The sequence below is a fragment of the Gymnogyps californianus genome, chromosome 2 (genome assembly GCF_018139145.2).
Source record: "Gymnogyps californianus isolate 813 chromosome 2, ASM1813914v2, whole genome shotgun sequence".
NCBI classification, from domain to species: domain Eukaryota; kingdom Metazoa; phylum Chordata; class Aves; order Accipitriformes; family Cathartidae; genus Gymnogyps; species Gymnogyps californianus.
Window position 1 is genome coordinate 160,798,148 of NC_059472.1, and position 16,514 is coordinate 160,814,661.

General features: G+C 39.3%; 1 protein-coding gene across 4 annotated transcripts in view; it reads left to right on the top strand.

Moving 5' to 3' along the window:
* The window catches only part of PRKAG2 (protein kinase AMP-activated non-catalytic subunit gamma 2), a 231,013-nt gene that overhangs the window by 152,406 nt on the left and 62,093 nt on the right, over positions 1-16,514 (top strand). For 3 of the 4 annotated variants that reach the window (XM_050915876.1, XM_050915877.1, XM_050915878.1), the window contains one exon: positions 2,940-3,154. The exons of the other annotated variant lie outside the window; for it this stretch is intronic. In XM_050915876.1, the coding sequence (XP_050771833.1) occupies positions 2,940-3,154 (215 nt within the window). The remainder of the gene's footprint in view (positions 1-2,939; positions 3,155-16,514) is intronic. 4 annotated transcript variants of the gene reach the window in all.

Sequence of the window (16,514 nt, forward strand, 5' to 3'; positions counted from 1 at the left end):
TTAGGATGTTGAGCTGTATCACAGCAGCCAAAGTCTTTTGTTTTAATAATCATAAAAATATTTAAAATATCCTATGGGATTGTTCCTTCAGTCTCAGTATTGTACAAATGTAAATAATATAGACACCACAATAATGCTATGAGGTAGGCTTTTAAATACCAAAGATTGAAAGGCTTAATTACATAATTTAATCAAATACCCTGCAAAATAATTATAATTTTCCTTCCACCTCTATGCGGAAACTGAGTCACAGAAAAATTGAATCTCAAATGTATTAGGGTGTGCCTCATGGTGAGTACTTTGTATTTTAAGTGCCTGGTTGAAACAGACAGTTCTAAGGCTCGGAGTGCTCCCAGTAAAGTTGCTGGAGTCACAGATGCTCTTCATAAAAACCTACGCCAAGTGTCCAAGGCTGGCATCCAAAAGGAGATTCACCACCAGTGAATGTTCTTATAAAATGGAAACCACGCTGTCTGTCCTGGCTGTGCTGTTACACATCTATAATGAGGTGACAACAGTTTTCATAGGATGTAAGAGATGTTACTTCCTTGGTCTCCTTTGATCCACATCTTCCTGTGTCCTATAGATTTCCTCTACCTTGGCAGGCCAGCCTTGTTAGGACGGTGAATATGTGGTTTCCTTATGTCTGGTAATAGCTCTTTTGGCAGAGCTTGTTGATACTGGAAATGGTTTTTGTAGACTTGCTGAATACATTAGTGCCCAATGAACACATCCCAGCAGCAAGACTTTAAGATCTAATGGTGTTTTTCTCCCTTTTAGTGGTTTTACGTTTGCATCAGTTACAGCCACCATCCACCTCAAACCCCAATCTGAGTGCTCAGGAAACATTTATACATCCATAAAAACACAGAAGATAAGAGCATCTTCCCCAGAACTGTTTATCTAAATTTGTCTGTAAGCAAAAACTGAACAGGCAAGTTAGGTGTCCTTTTAATCCTTCAGGATGTGGAACACTCTCCAGTCCCACTGAAATCAGCAGAAGTTGAGGACATTCAAAATACCAGGGTTATTCTTCTTGCCTCACTCCGTGGCATGTCACATTAGCCAACATTTATATCTGCCTACAACACCCAGTCTCCACTGGATCTGTGGTTATTGCTGCTTGATTGGCAGAGCTGCAGGTCTCTATGAAATGAAGTGGAAGTCTGTGGAGGGCAGCTGCAGTTTTGGAAAAGGACTGAAGAGAGGGACTGAGTAGGGGGTCCTTTTTGATTCCAGCACAGCTAAAATTTTTCAGCAAGAGTTAGGATTTTCTTTGAAAGAAATAAATACTTTACACTGCACCACTAAAACCACTACAAATAAAACACATTAGAGCCTAATTATTTTGCAGGTTTCTTGACGTTCTCTTAAAGTTAAGTCTCTTCATATGTAAAAGCCATCAAGAAAGGTTGTTTTCAATGAAGAATGATACTTAAAGAACAGTTACCTAAATTCCTCGTTAATTCCTTTAATTGTAAGATATGGTAACTCTTCCCCAGATACGTCAGGAGTAATAGTTTCTTCAAGTAATAGATCCCTCCCTGAGTTGCTGGATTTCTAGTCTTCTGAGTCTAGCATCTTAGTTATTACTGAGTTTTATTCTTACTTTCCATCAATACAAAGTTTTCTTTGAAAATGCTGTCTGCAAGGTAAAATGTGACGCTTGAGAGGTAATGAGTATAAAGTGAGTTGTACTAACGCACTTTACCCCGAGTGGAAAGGAAGGACCAGTGGAGGCTGCATGTACACCAATGCAAAGCTTTTGAATAGGAAAAAACCTCTGGTGCAAAAATCTCTGGTGGAGCCTTGAAAGCTCGCACCAAGAAGATGAGCTAGACTCATCATGAAAATGCATTATCATGTTCTCAAACACTTGTTTGAATGGCTTGGGGTTTTATGCTTATTAAATGCTATCTTATCTGCTCCCTTTCAATGGACTTGAATCCTCTCTGGACTAACTGATCATCTGCATAAATCTCTGGAAGTACAAGAAGTGAACCAAATTCAGAGATCATATAGCCCACTTAAAAATATTTAGCTCTGTTCAGCCTCATAGTTTTTATGCATTTAAGTCTGTCCTGATTTATGCTGGCATAAGAGAATCATCCTTTGTTTGCTGACGTACATATAGATATAACAAGAAACACAGATGTTGTAACTTGAATTTTCTAATTGGTTGTGGATGTCTGCTGGTTCTTAAATGGATAATAAATATAGCTTAAATGATCTGTTTGATCACAATTCAGAACTGCCCTAAGAACGTAACCAAAAATACAGCTGGGGTAGACACACGTGTCAAATAAAAACAGGATGCTCACAAAAGAAATGATCTGCTGCTGATATTGATTTTCAGCAAAAGATATGAATAATCTTTCTCCTCAAAGGCTGCTGAAAACAATTCTAGTTTGTATAAAGGCATTGCCAAGAGCCTTATAGAAAGCAGACTGAGGCTCATGGGAAATATGCCCTGTTTCTTTTTGCCTCTGCTCCTAATTTTATTCTAACTGCTGACTGAGATACTGTTAAAATAATGAAAAAGAAGAAAAAGCAACCATTAAAGCTCTTGAGCTGTTTGCCATGAGATAGAGGTAATCCTGAGACTCACAGGAGTATTAAAATTATAACAATAAGGTAATACCAGTGCTGAGGATCATTTTAGAAATAAGCAATCAGACAGGAGGTTAATACAACACGGACCTCCAGCATTCTCGTCTTGCCACTATGCCTCCCTGTAAATGGATCAGACAGTTCAACCAGTTGAATGATTGAAAGAGTGTTAACGGCAAGGCGGAGCAATTCCCTTTCATAAACGAGGCGGTGAGATACACACTTTTAGTCCGGGGAAATGTGATGAAAAAATACAGGTTCACTGTAAAGCTGAGATTTCTGTCTGCTTTTCTTCTGAACTGATCTTTGGTAATTATTCTTGTTTACAGCCTCTGGCCTCTCCTCTTCTCCATCTACCCCAACACAAGTGACCAAGCAGCCCACGTTTCCTCTTGAATCCTATAAGCATGAGCCTGAGAGACTAGAAACACGGATTCACTGTTCTTCACCTCCAGACACAGGGCAGAGATTTTCTTTGCCTCCATCTCAAAGTGCAGTCAAGCCTCCTATCACAACACCAGCTCCCTGTGCTACCTCAAAACCAGTAAGTAAAGCATGTGTCCAGTTTTCCACTGGGAAATGTACAGGGTTGTGTGTTAACTGTTTCTTGTATTACAACCGATGAGCTAGAGCATGTAAGTCCATGCTGTGGAACAGAACAAGAACAATGTCACAGGCCTTTTACTTCAGACTTGTCTCAGCTTTCCCAGTATTCAGCTGACAAGGCACTAGGAATCCAAAGGTGGTAGCTCCCCTTCTGATTTACCCAAATAGCAACTAATTTTTGCACTATTCTCAAGCGAGTTTTGCAGTGGCTACAGATCCCAGCATACGCTGCTGAGATGCCACTTTAGAGAAGGATAAAATTTTATCTAGGATTGTCTTTTATCTCCCTTAGGAAGAGCTGATGAAAGAGCTAGCAGCCAAGGAGAGCATATCAAAAAGAAATTCACAGCATGAGCTGCAGGGGTTCTGAGTTCCTGCTGCCTCTGGAGTCTGAGATGACTGGGACAGCTAGTGACTAATGGCACTACTGGCTATCACACCTCCTGCCCCAGCTCAGAGAGTAGAGGAAGAAGGGCAGCACTTCCAGGGTATTTATCCAGCCCCCCACGTAGTAGAGGTATCTTCATAGGAGTGGTTTCTTCAGCTCCTGGGAATGCATGAACTCAGCAGTTCCTGGGAATACATGAATTCCAGCCTCTGATATTCTCCACCGCAACATCCGCATGGCATGCTGTTGTGCCTCCTCCCCTCTCCCTTGGCCAGCCTAAGCCTCAGAGGCATCGCTCTTCTTTTCTTTTCTTTTCTGCTCTGCCTTTTTGCCCCTTCTTTCTTTTTTTGTGTTAGTTCCTTTGCATTAACTGTATCTTTCGGTTCACCATTCCCCTGCCTCATGGAACTAGCAGACTGTGATCTGTCACCAGAATTAACTAACCTGCATCTGTCTTTCCCAGCTTTTCTTCTTTTTTTTTTCTTTTCTCCCTCAGAATATAAAATATTTGACATTTTCTGTATCTAGAAATCTAGAACTGTAAAGGACATAAAGGTTCATCAGGTCTGTTTCCCTGTCGAATGACTACAAGTTCTGTTTCATTCCAGTTCCTAGTAATTTATTTAAAAGCAGGACATTTCCTCCCACTCGCTTATGGGAAGGCTGTTCCAGGATCTGAATACGCTTACACAGCAATCCCAAAACCTTTTTGCTTTTGTGTTAGGTACCACCACAGTAGCAGCAGCCGTTGTTATGCTGAAAGTGTTTAGGTACTGGATCAGTGTTCACGTACTACTTTCAAGTCATTCACACACATCCAGTAAAACACATGCCCTATTTTGGGGACCCTTTCTGTAATGGTTAGGAAGTCTCTGATTTGCACCCTAATTTTTTTTCATGGACAGATTTTGACCATTTGCTCTTATAATTAATAGCCATTTTCATTCATTGTTTGCTACATCCTGTTGTACCTGTAGCCAACCTTTGTTTTTCTAGATTAAGCAAGCCAAACTCTCCCTACAAAATACAGACTTTCTGTTCTGCTGCTATGCAAAAGTAAATAATTAAAGTATTAAATAAAATAAATCCTACATTTATAGTTAGGGAACTCCAGCAGTAACTTTTCTCCAGACAACTCACTGCCTTTCCATATAAGTAGTATTGGGATACATAAATTATGAAACTCAAAGGCTTGTAGGACACAAAAATATTTTTGGTAGGTTTCAGTCAATCAGTCATATTATTTGCATATGAATGTGTTTATCTGTGTTATGCAGCTACAGAGGAGTTTTTTGTACCTGTTAGAATAGAAATGAGGAAACAACATAGTCTTAGCAAATTCCACTGACCGAAAGACTGAAAAGTTTGTTTTGTTTTTAATTATTTGCTGATTCGGACAATATGAAGTTGAGTAGAAGATGCCAGAATAAAGAAACAGAATTCTCAGCAAGTATTTATCAACTGTTGTGGTTGTATATATGTACAAGAGCGTCTGGATGGAAACTCAGTATGTTGGACTCAATTATCTCCTGTTCAGAAGATACAGAAATACATAGGATGTATAGCGCCTGATTATCTTTGTTTTGTACCCCCTGTACTCATCTGAGAACAGTGAGTTTGCAGGGCTGCCACTGAATCATTGGTTTTTTGGTTTACTTGGGAACAAATGTCAGCAGCTACAGATCTGTGAGGAAAAAAGCCCTGGATGTTTAATTTTCAACAGAGACCAGAGAGAGAGATTTGCCATGCTCTTCCAGTGGGAGAAACTCTTAGAGGAGGGAAAGGCTAAGTTTCTGCCAGAGGGCATGAATCTGAAGCTGATGGGTGTTCATTCGGGACTGTTGTGTCTTTCGATCCCTGTACATTATTTACCTAGCATTCCTTTACAAATATGACAGCAGTAGACCAACATTCTTGATTTGAGTACCGTACTTCAAACACTTCATTTATTCTGAGCTGTGTGTTAATAAATACATGTTTTCACAATGCACATGCCATAAACAAATCTGTAAAAGGCAAACTCAATTTCTTGTTTACTTAGATCACCATTTCTTGGCATAACAATTTCAATTATCTTAAAAACACACTATAAATTATATGATAAATGGTTTCATAGTGGCCATGCTGTTAGATGATCAGTTTAACGACAGGGAAGCTTCTATGTTGACATCTGAAACGAGAAGTTGACTCTTATCTACAGGGCTCTGTCAACTTAAATCTCATTTACTTTATTACATTGTTTAACTAGTGATGATAATGTGTGAGATCCCAGAACTATTCTAAATGATTCATAATTGCTATATATATTGCAGTAGCAAAGAGGAACCCTTGGACCCAGACCTGGAATTATTATTAAAAAAACCCACAGAACAGCAGATAACTATAGGAAGGTGCAGTATCAGGACTTGGAACTAATCTTAGCCCATTTTTATAATTAACTGCATTTGAAGCTGATTGTGTATTTGTTTTTTATACCTCTGAGACTGTGGCGCAGAATGGTTAAATCTGTTCAGTAAGAGGGAAGGCATGGAGGAAAGAATAAAAATATTTATTTCCCAGCAGATGTAATCAAAACCTTTCACGTTTTAGTAGCACTTAGAAGAGTGTATATTTTGATGTGGTTTTCAAGCCTTAGATTCTGGCGAGGGGAATAAAAAGTACGAGACAGTTCCTGACAGAGGGAGATCCTCCTTCAGCGAGTATCATCTCAACACAGTGTACAAACCTAAGCAATTAACCTCATGCTAAATGGATGTCTGTGATGATCACTAAGGTATGGATTTATCCCACCTAACTTTAGAAACCTATCATCTGAGCTGCTTAAGTTGGGAGTATAGTAGCTCTAGTTGTCTCTGTATCTCACAGGGAGGCATTTGCAGGGGATGAATCAGATCTTCAGTCGGCTGAACAGCCTTTTGCACTGATTATAAAGGGAGTGACTCCGGGTGTTGCATTTCTAACTGAGGCACTTCTGTTAGGTGCCCAAAGCTAGATGTGATGAGGCTGTGACACACCATTGCAGCAGCTCTTACAGGCTTTCCTCTGGGTGTGTAGGTGTTCCTAGTGGTTGAGTTAGAAGGTTATAATGAGAAATTCAGCTGATAAGAGATCAAAGCTGTACCAAAAGATTACTGTGCACTGCATTCAATGGGGAAGGAGCAATTTGATTTTTCACAGTACAGTTCATGACTCTGTACTTTGGCCTTGTGTTGTTTGGACTGTGTAACCTTCAGGCAGTAAGTGGTAAATGATAACTCTTCTCTAATGTGACATTACTAACCATGAAAGGAATGTAGAGAGGTTGCAAATTCAGTAACGAACATGTTTGCCCTGTTTCCGCTTTGCCTGTATTTTAAAGTGGAATGTAGTATGTTGAGCTGAATGTGGTTGTATCCTTTTCATTTCATCCTTTTTTCTTCCACTGATGCATAAGACACTGTGAAAATAGCAGTATTCGCTGTCTCCTGCAAACACAAGCATTTTTGTGGTACATCATTTCCTGGCCTTTATGGGTTTCCGCTTTCCCGGCATGAGAGGAGTCCAGGCCAGAGAAAGAAGATGCTAGCTCCAAACTGAGGAGTTGCCTTTGAGTTCTCTTTTGGTGAAAAACAGGGTTGGGGCTTCCTCTGCTCAGAAGAAGTGACAAAGGCAGAACATGCTTACAAATGGCCCTTTCCGTATGATTGTGTAGTTAACCACTGTTCTCCAAATAACTTCTGAGACAAGTAATTTTCTAGAACATTCTTAAAAAGAGGGCATCTCGGCCAGAAGGTAGTCTGAGACTTACTCTAAGCTTGTGGAAGCAAGTCCTGTTAAAACTGTAGATATAGCACACAGGAGGGAGAGAGTCTGGTCTGTATTCATTTTACACAGTCCTTGCTTCTCCAGCATATGGAAGAGGAGAGATGTAATGTACAGCTGGGACTCTTTTCCAGTCCTAGATACAGAGAGGGAAACAACACTGTTTCTGCAGCTACCTGCTTGTTAAAGAGTAGCACTTCCCTGCAAGGCTATTCATGCTGTTTCTTAGCCAAAATGCAGTACACTCAAGAACAGGGCTGTTAACTTGTTCAGCATGAAAGGCTATTACATCACACCCTGCTGCTGGCAAGGAGCCTGGGAACCAGGATATGTGCAGCAGGTCCTTCAGTTTGGCGCTCTCCAAAAAGCCATGCCACCTATCAGAGCTCCATAATCTAGCTGTCTGATTAAAGAGATTTAAATCTGATGAAGAGACCAGAAAAGTGTTCTTTGATTCTGATGTTGTCTTAAAAAAAAAAAAAAAAAAAAGCACAGGCTGGGGAAAAAAGGAATCCAGTCTGCGAATGTACAAGAACTCCCTATTTCAGCATTCATGTGGTTTAAGGCAATATATTAGAGTGCCAAGACATTACTGTGATTCAGCTTTGATTTACACCACAGTAAACTGATCACAGAAATTAGAGCTGGAAAGGCTGTCATTTACCAGTGAAGAAAGCTCTTGCAGTGTTGTTATGTCCAGGCTAGTTTTAAGTGCCTTAATACCAGCACTCCTTTTGGGAGATGATTCTGTTCTCTAATAGATCCTATGGGCTGTAACAAGCTATCATTGTTTAAACATTTCTCCCTACTGGAACTGCTGCTGTCCACGTGAAAGTGTGTTTAATTTAAAAATGGTATATATTTGTCCAACAGTTGGCATGTAACTAATTAGTTGCAAACCTAGTAAAGGAATAACTTTTTGATGCACTACATAACAATTACATACAATGTTCATGGGAAAATGTTTTGAGCCCACCTGATCTGATTTCAGTCTCCTTTGACAGAGCATCATGGTAGCTCCACTGAATTGAGTATAGGCTTACGCGAGAATTATTTAATATGGTTGGAAAATCCATAGTGAGATTCACTAGGACATAAAGAATAAATAAACCTGTAAACTCACCTGGAACTGAACATTACAAAACCAGAAAGCTTCAGCTATATACCACATCACTTCTTTTTAATTACAGCTCCCATTTTATTAATATTCTGTTTTCCCACTTCCCCTTCTCCCTACTAGTCGTATCTTTTGTATCACATTTGGTATTTTCCTCCCATTTTAGTATTTAAAATATGCAACAAACATCTTACCATCCATTTTCTACTGGTTAATTTGCCTTTTTTTAAAGCTACTTATTTGGTTTAGAAGAAAAAATGTCCAGTCACAACCTCCTGAAACACTGGTTTCCTAGTGTATTTGTATTCTGGTTGCAGTGTTCAGATTCATGGCAATCAATCTTAGGATGCAGAGAAATTGTATTGCATAAAGATGATTTTTTTCTGCCCTAAGGAAATGTGTGTCTGTGTCAGCTTGTGGCTTTTTCTGCAGCCACAGAGATAATTTAATCAACCATCTATGGATTCACTCAGTGGAGAATTTATTTTAATGGCATAAAGCCCTACAATTCCTGTTCCTCCTAGTCCTAGATCAAAAGGAGAAAGGCTACGTGGAAAGGATGAATAGCCAGAATGCTGAGTCCAATCAATTCCCAGCTGCTTTGACAGCTCTCATAAGGCTATAAGTAGCTAAGGCAATTAAAACTAGAGCATCTATGAGTCTTTTTTAAGATACACACTGATACCAAAATCATGACCCCAGTATCCTGAAGTCAGAGTTAGTGGCTTAAAGCTAAGTTACTTTTATCACCCTAAGTCCTGCACTATACATGGTATAAAAAGGCTAAACCTAAGGATCTGGCCTCGTGTCTATATAGATATCTTTTGAATAAGTAACATGATGTAAGAGGGTTCTTTAAGATTGACAGCCTGGTTTTACACATTGAACTGATTTCTCATGGCACAGTTTATTTCTGAATTTTAGACTTCTTAATTTAATAAGCATCCTGTTATTTTGCTAGAAGATTGGAACTTCTCGTAAGAGTAAGCTCTATTAGCGATCAGAAGCCAGATACATACTCTCTGATTTAATGTAAAGCTGCAGCTTAATATAGGATCGCTGACAGTTTCTTACCAGCTATATCTGGGCAATTTTGGAACACAAAAATTATTTACCATCTAGGCTGTTTATTCACAAAGCAGTAAGAATTATAGACCAAAGTCTTTCCATGAGAATGGAGGAGAGATGCACGGTTTTGAACCTGTTCTGTTGCATCATGCCTGCTTATGTATTGGACTAGAGGGAAAATACAGCTAAGAATAAGCAAAAAATACTTAAGGAAGGGAGCTCAATGAATTCCTCGCCATCTTCATCCCTCTTAGCCTGGTTTTGTCTGTATTGTATTTTTAGATACACTGTCTTTAATGGCCAACAGAGCTTTGAAGAATGTAAAAAGCTGGTTGATACCAAAAGGAAATGGACTACATAAAGCAGTAATATTCCTTTCTCACTTCCTCACAACATTCATTCCCCAGTCCCTTCCTCTGACTGGATGAAATAAACTGTTGAAATTGGGAGAAATAAAGGGGATATCACAAACAACACTGACTTCTGTACAGCTTCTTTCCCTCAGCTTTCATATTTTATAGTGTCACTACCTGCTTGTGCATGAGGAGAGCAATACAGCTCTTTAAAAATACAGCTTGTGTCTGTGGTTTTTTTTCTTTTAAGATTATAATCAAGCAAGTTTGGCCATTTGAAAGTCAGCTGCATGGGCTGCTGACTCAGAAGAGGACTAGATACCATCTTAGCAGCAGCTTGGAAAAATGTTTCCATTGTGCTGGTGAAATGAATGCAAAATATTTATTCTTTGAGCTTGTTCACAACAGCATTCTCAGCTGGAACTGAGGGTGGGGCCATGTGGAAGACATTTGTAGGAAGACAATAATGATTTGTACAGTGCCCAAGGTATGCATAATCTTATTTTATGATTAAGAAAGGACAAGGCTCCTACCATATGGGGCTTATAAGCTGAAGTGTAAACCATTGAAGTAATCAACAGAGAATAAAAGAGAAAAGGTAATGGAGGCAGAAGGTCAGCAAAAGAAGGAGAAGGGGCAGAATTCAAGAAGGGAGGTTTTAATTTAGTCTTTTTGCATGTTTAGGGTTACAGTAAATTGCCAGTGATAAGGTTAATACCTTAGACTTTTGAAATTTTTATCTATCATAATTTTTCACTTACAACTGCACAAGCCAGAGCATCTGCAGTATGTAGAAAGTCTTCTTCCTTGTACCTCAGAACAAAAAGTTACTAATTGCTATTTTGTGGTATATGAGCACATATGATTCAAGCAGAAAAATAAACATGATTCTTGCCCTGAGGACCTTATTGTCCAAAAGCCTGATCTAGCAAAACAGGCCAGGCAAATTCTAAAACCGTAAGAAAGCATTGGCTTAAACAGGATTGTTCCTAAGCACTACTTCCAGTACATGCTTGCAGAATAGATTTTAAGTGTAGCCATAACATAGCTAGCAATGACAGAAGGCATTGAAGAAAGGTAACCTGAAGGTTACAGCACTGAGTTTCGTTGAGGTTGGTATGTATTTATGTTGCTGAATCTCAGGTGCTGTTTTGTTTTGGTTAATGTCAATGTGATGGTGGCCTTGATCCAGGAAAGCACTTAAATGTGTGGTTAATTTTAAGTATATTGGTAGTCCCGTTGGAGTCAACAGTACTAGAGCACTTAAAGCTATGTGCATGCCAAGTCACTTTGCTGGATCAGGGTCTTTGTACAGTTTTTATTGTCTATTAAAACACTTACAAATGACTAGCACAAGTACTGAAGATGAGAAAGAAAGCTGATGGACAGACAGAGAATGGAAAAAAGAGTTGGGGAAAACATTAAAAGTTCAGAAAAGACTAAATGAGGGAAAGAGCTTGGGAATCAGAAAAGAAGAGAGCTCCTGGCAACAATGGAAAATAGCTAATCACCGAGTGGCAGGGAGAGCAGCAGCTGCAAGATTGCTATCTGCCTGCTGTTGTATGTTTGGCCTTTCAGGCTTTCGGTGTTGGGATTGTATTTACTTGGAAACATTCGTGGTGTGTACTACCTCAGGATCCAGCTCCTTACATAAATGCAAACACCTATTGATGAAGACATGGCTTATGAAAGAAGACAACAGATTCCTCTCCTACCCCTTTCCCTTAAGCATGCTGATAATGACCGCACAAGAGTACGTCCCAACAGACCTGTTGCACACAGGGACAGGACACTGCCAAAGATGATTTCTTAGGGAGCACTGTGAGGAACAGTTTCCACGGAGAGTGCACAACTTTCTTTCCCAGAATACGTCTTCAGAAAAAGACAGCAAGATGCCACTGAGCATGGCTATGGTACAAAAGGACATAATACAAACTGGTCACCAAGTAGTTTCTTCCATCATCCAAGATTTTACAGGTACAGAGGTTACATTTTGAAGAAAAGGATGCCTTCCTCAACCTTCCTTCTTTTTCTCATGGTGTCAAGCATTTGGCTATTGCTGTTTTAGAGAAGAAATCTTGGAATTCAAAGAGCATTTCAGTTGCAGAGTCATTAAGGAAAACTGGAGTTTAAAAAGGAGAAGAATATAGTGCCAGTAGCTGGGCATGCTTTGGAGATCAGAGAGAGCTGGCTGTAACCACCTGCCCTATCAGAGATCACTTGTGCAACTCTAAGTCACTTGTCTCCCAGTGCCTCAGTTTCCCATTTATAAAAAAATGGGGTTACACTACTCTAAGTCAAAGAGATGTTATGATGATAAATACATTAAAAAGTTCTACAGAACTCAGATATTTTTTGAACAGGAGCTGCAAGTGGCTTAAGATAAGTTAACCATAGATAGCACGTGTTGTATTTAAAGTTTGTAGCAACAGGCTTTTACACTGCAGACTGTAATTGTGTATAGGAAGCTATCATGTTTTCAGAGCACATCAAGATTTACACAAAAGATCACTGTAAAGCAGGCTGCTCTTCTGAGCCCTAGGGAAGCATGTCAAGAAATAATTTCAGCTCTTTACGGACATTTAACTACAGACTGAATCTGAATCTCAGCTTACATGCTTGTGAACCCAGTGTTTGCCACATTCACGCTGCAAGCATCCACTGCCCATGAATACACTTTTGTATCCGCATCTCCACAGGCTCTGCAGTAACATGAGCATGGTGGCAGGCTTGCTGGAGGTGTATCCCTGGTCCTTAGTGTGGAACTAATTTCAGGTTTTTTCAGTTCTAGTTCCTGGAATACAGGGAAAAGCCTTACCAGTATTTCCATGTCTCTTTATGATATTGTTTGTAGTCATAAAACATTTAGCTCAGACACTTGGTATGCTTCTTGCTTAACACAGTCCTTGCTTCAGTCCTTCCAAACAGTGTCAAGCCACAGAACCAGTACAGAGGACGATCTGGTTTCACCTGTAGTGTACCTGAAATGATGGGAAGGATATAGTTAAGGGGCTGTCAAAAGGGAAAGCATGCACGACAGAAAGAAGATATCCATTGCACGTTGCTGTCATTGCAGATTTGTTTTGTGCATAACAATAAAAAAGAAGCAGTGCACAAAAATTAGGCCTGGAGTGATCAGCAGTTGATATGGAAGTAATTCAGGAAGAGGGTTAGGTTCCTCAAGCTACGCAGATTCAGTGCCATCTGAAAACCAGCTTTTTGTCAAAAATTAATTTATTTGGAGATTACAGGTCAACCGTAGGCTCTGTGTTGAAGGAAGTTTATTAACAATTTGTTTGTCTATGCATAATAGTAGCTACTCTAACAGACTTCACAAGCTTTAGTGGGGCCACTGATGGCACTCATGCCTAGAGTTTGTCAGCTGTGGGGTGGGCTTGAAATCTAATGCAAACACACAAGCCCCGAGTGCTATGAGGAAGTCCTTCTTAGGTGTTTAAAGTCCTCCTAGAACTGCACTGAAAAATACTTCATTATCTTTGCCTGCCTCTTTGAGATAGCTTTCAAATACACCTTCTGGAGTCCTATTGGGTACTGAGATCCTCAGTTATGATAAGCTCTGCAGAAAGTGGCCACCTATAGCACAGCTCATTTGCTCCATGTTTAGCCTGCAGTTACCTGCTTCTTAGTGCAGCATGTGCCACAGAGTGAATTATTTGTTCAGTCCAGGTCTAAGTAAATTTCTTGAAGAAGTTTTGTTGAGATTGTGGGTGATTCAGCTCTGAGCTGAAGGTTGTCTCTATTTTTCAGTAAACCACCCTTGTAATTCTGACCTGCATCATCCTGCTAATGTCTAGGCTCAATAGATCTGCTTCCAGCCTTTCAAAACTGCTGATGATCATGCAAATTACATTTTAATGGTAGGCTACTAATAGGTTACTAGAATTTTGCATAGTTTACTGAAGCCTGAAGTGTGGTATCAGTTAACTTCAGGCTTTGTTAGGGAAAACGTGTTTCATTTTAAATTTAAAAAATATCATCATTGAAAGCTGGTGTAATAAGTATTTGCACAGTGAAGTCACTACCCATGACCGAGGCTTTGAAATATAACATTAAGATGAAGAAAGTGAAATAGTGTATAGTAAATGTGTTTATTTAAATCAGATTTGCTCTGAGTATTTTTTTTTTTTTTAAATTTGTTATTCTCAGTGGCCTCTGTTCTGCAGATTACTCATCAGTACTCTGGCCTCAATCCAGCTAATGTACTTAAGTAAGTGCTTAACTTTAACTAACACAAATAATTCTGTATTCAATGCCCGTGAATGAAGACCCAAGTAAATGTGGGCTCATGCTTACTCTTCTTTTCCATTCACTTTAAATTAGTGGATGCTTACCTGTTTTTTACCATTACTATTATCTTAATCTGTTATTTGGGGTTTTTTCAAATGTTTCTCACAACAAAATATCTACTGTAATCACGCTTATTACCTGATTACTGCAGCTCTCTCCAGCAATAATTTCCTCTTGCCCTTAACCATGCCCCTCAGTGTGATAAGAGGTAGGTCCTATTTCAAAGAGACGAAGGAGCACTCAAGCATATGTGTGAAAACAGCTAAAGTATATCTTTTCAAGCATATACGATAATTTAAGAGAGGAACACTTAAAAACTCTGGAATAGATTAAAACTAAGTGGCATCCCTGTGTTTGCAGACTCAGGTAGCACGCTTGTAACAAACATCAGTATTCTTAACAAACTCAGGTTAGTTCCTCACAAGTATTTAACTTTTTTGAACTTTGTGTTCAAAGGGACAGAATTTAAATTGTTGCGCTGTTTGATTAATAACATGTCACGCTGATAATATTGATTTGGACTCCACCTATATTCTACATGAGTAATCTGAGGAATGAATATTGGCCCCAAAGGCTTATGTAGAGAATGCCTCTGATATTCTTGACTCAAAACTCTGCCTTATCTGAGTTGCAGAGTGATACAGGATCAGACACACAGCTAGAGATTAGAGCTTATGTAAACAAATCCTGTCTCTTCTCCACTTCTGCCTTGACTTCTCTGTAAGAATTTAGCTGGGGATGTAGACTATTCCTTGGTCTTTTACTTCCTTTGAAGTTTATTTTTTAGAAGTGCTTAACTCTTCTGTCACTGGTACCATTTGTTTTTTTCTCAAAGTGAGGTGCTGCAGGACACTGTTGATGTATAAGATAGGTTCTTTGTTTCTGGTGTTAGATCAAAGGAAGTTTTGTAAATCTATCCTGTTTCTCAATTAAGTCAATGACAGAACTCACTGGGATTAAACTGCAAGTTCATTTCCATACAGAAATATTTAGGAAGGGCTCTCCACTAAAAATGTGAAATCACTCTGCCCATTCAGTTCACATGTCTTCAAGATAAACAGATTTCAACACTCAGTACTCTAATTGCAGTGAAGATTTAGTACAAATGCAAGTTGTCCATTTCATCATCTTTCCTAGTGCTGAATGCACTCCTATATTCCTTTTTTTTTTAGGGTTTGGCTAAATTTGATCGTTGTTCCATTTATGTTATCCATTTAACCTACTAAAGATCCCCAACTGTGACTGTTTATCACTAACTAACTCTTTAAAGTAATTAATATTATAGCTACTGTTACGTAGCAGGATCCCTGCAGTGGGAGGCTAGTTACTAGTTATAAAATGTAAAAGGAATATATAGTTGTTCTGTATTCCATGTCAAAAGACTCCTGCTTAGGACCACTGGGCGAGTCATATTCTGATGATGTTGGGATGAAGAAAAAAGTCCTTTCAGGGTAGAGTTCTTATCTGATGGCAAACTCTGTTCGAGCTGTTTTAAAATGAAATCATTACAGCTGTCTTCAACCTCACCATACAGTATTAGAAATACATATAGAATATATACACTTGCTCCATCACTTTCATACCTGCTGCAGGATAGTTGTCTCTCTAATTCATTGAGGGCCTTGCAGATTAGGGACAGAGCACCAAACTGACACCTGTAAGGATTCAGTGGAGAACATACAATGCCGACACAGAGTGTATTTTCAATGCCAGGTTTTGTCACGGGATTTGGTTACTGTGTGTATATGTATATATACACACGCTACACACTGACATGATTATAGCATTTAATATTTCAAAAGCCTTTTAAGACTAGAGCAAATTTTATTGTATTCCTTCCAGGTACAGGAAGAAAAAACTTGAATCCAGTATTTTGTATGAGGCATCCCCTTCCTTACTAGTTTGTTTGGTGCTGGAACAGAGGTTCCTTAGAATAAATCGTAGAAACTACAATTCCTGCACAGCTGCTCTGTTCACTCCGACCTTTTCAAGGTAAGGAGGACTTTGTATCAGAACCAGGCCCAGAGCTCTTCACTGGGACTGACCATGTTCTCTAACCACCTAACAGACTCATGGACTGCCACCCCACAGTCAGCCTTTTCACCATGCAGTTAGCATTTTTAAATACAGAAGGGATCCAAGATGGGATCCTAATCTGAGCCTCACTGATTTTAGTATTCTCAGCCGTCGTAAACCACTAGTATCAGTTATCACACTCTAGCAGAAAACAAGTAGGAGTTTAATTTACAGTTTAACCAGCAGA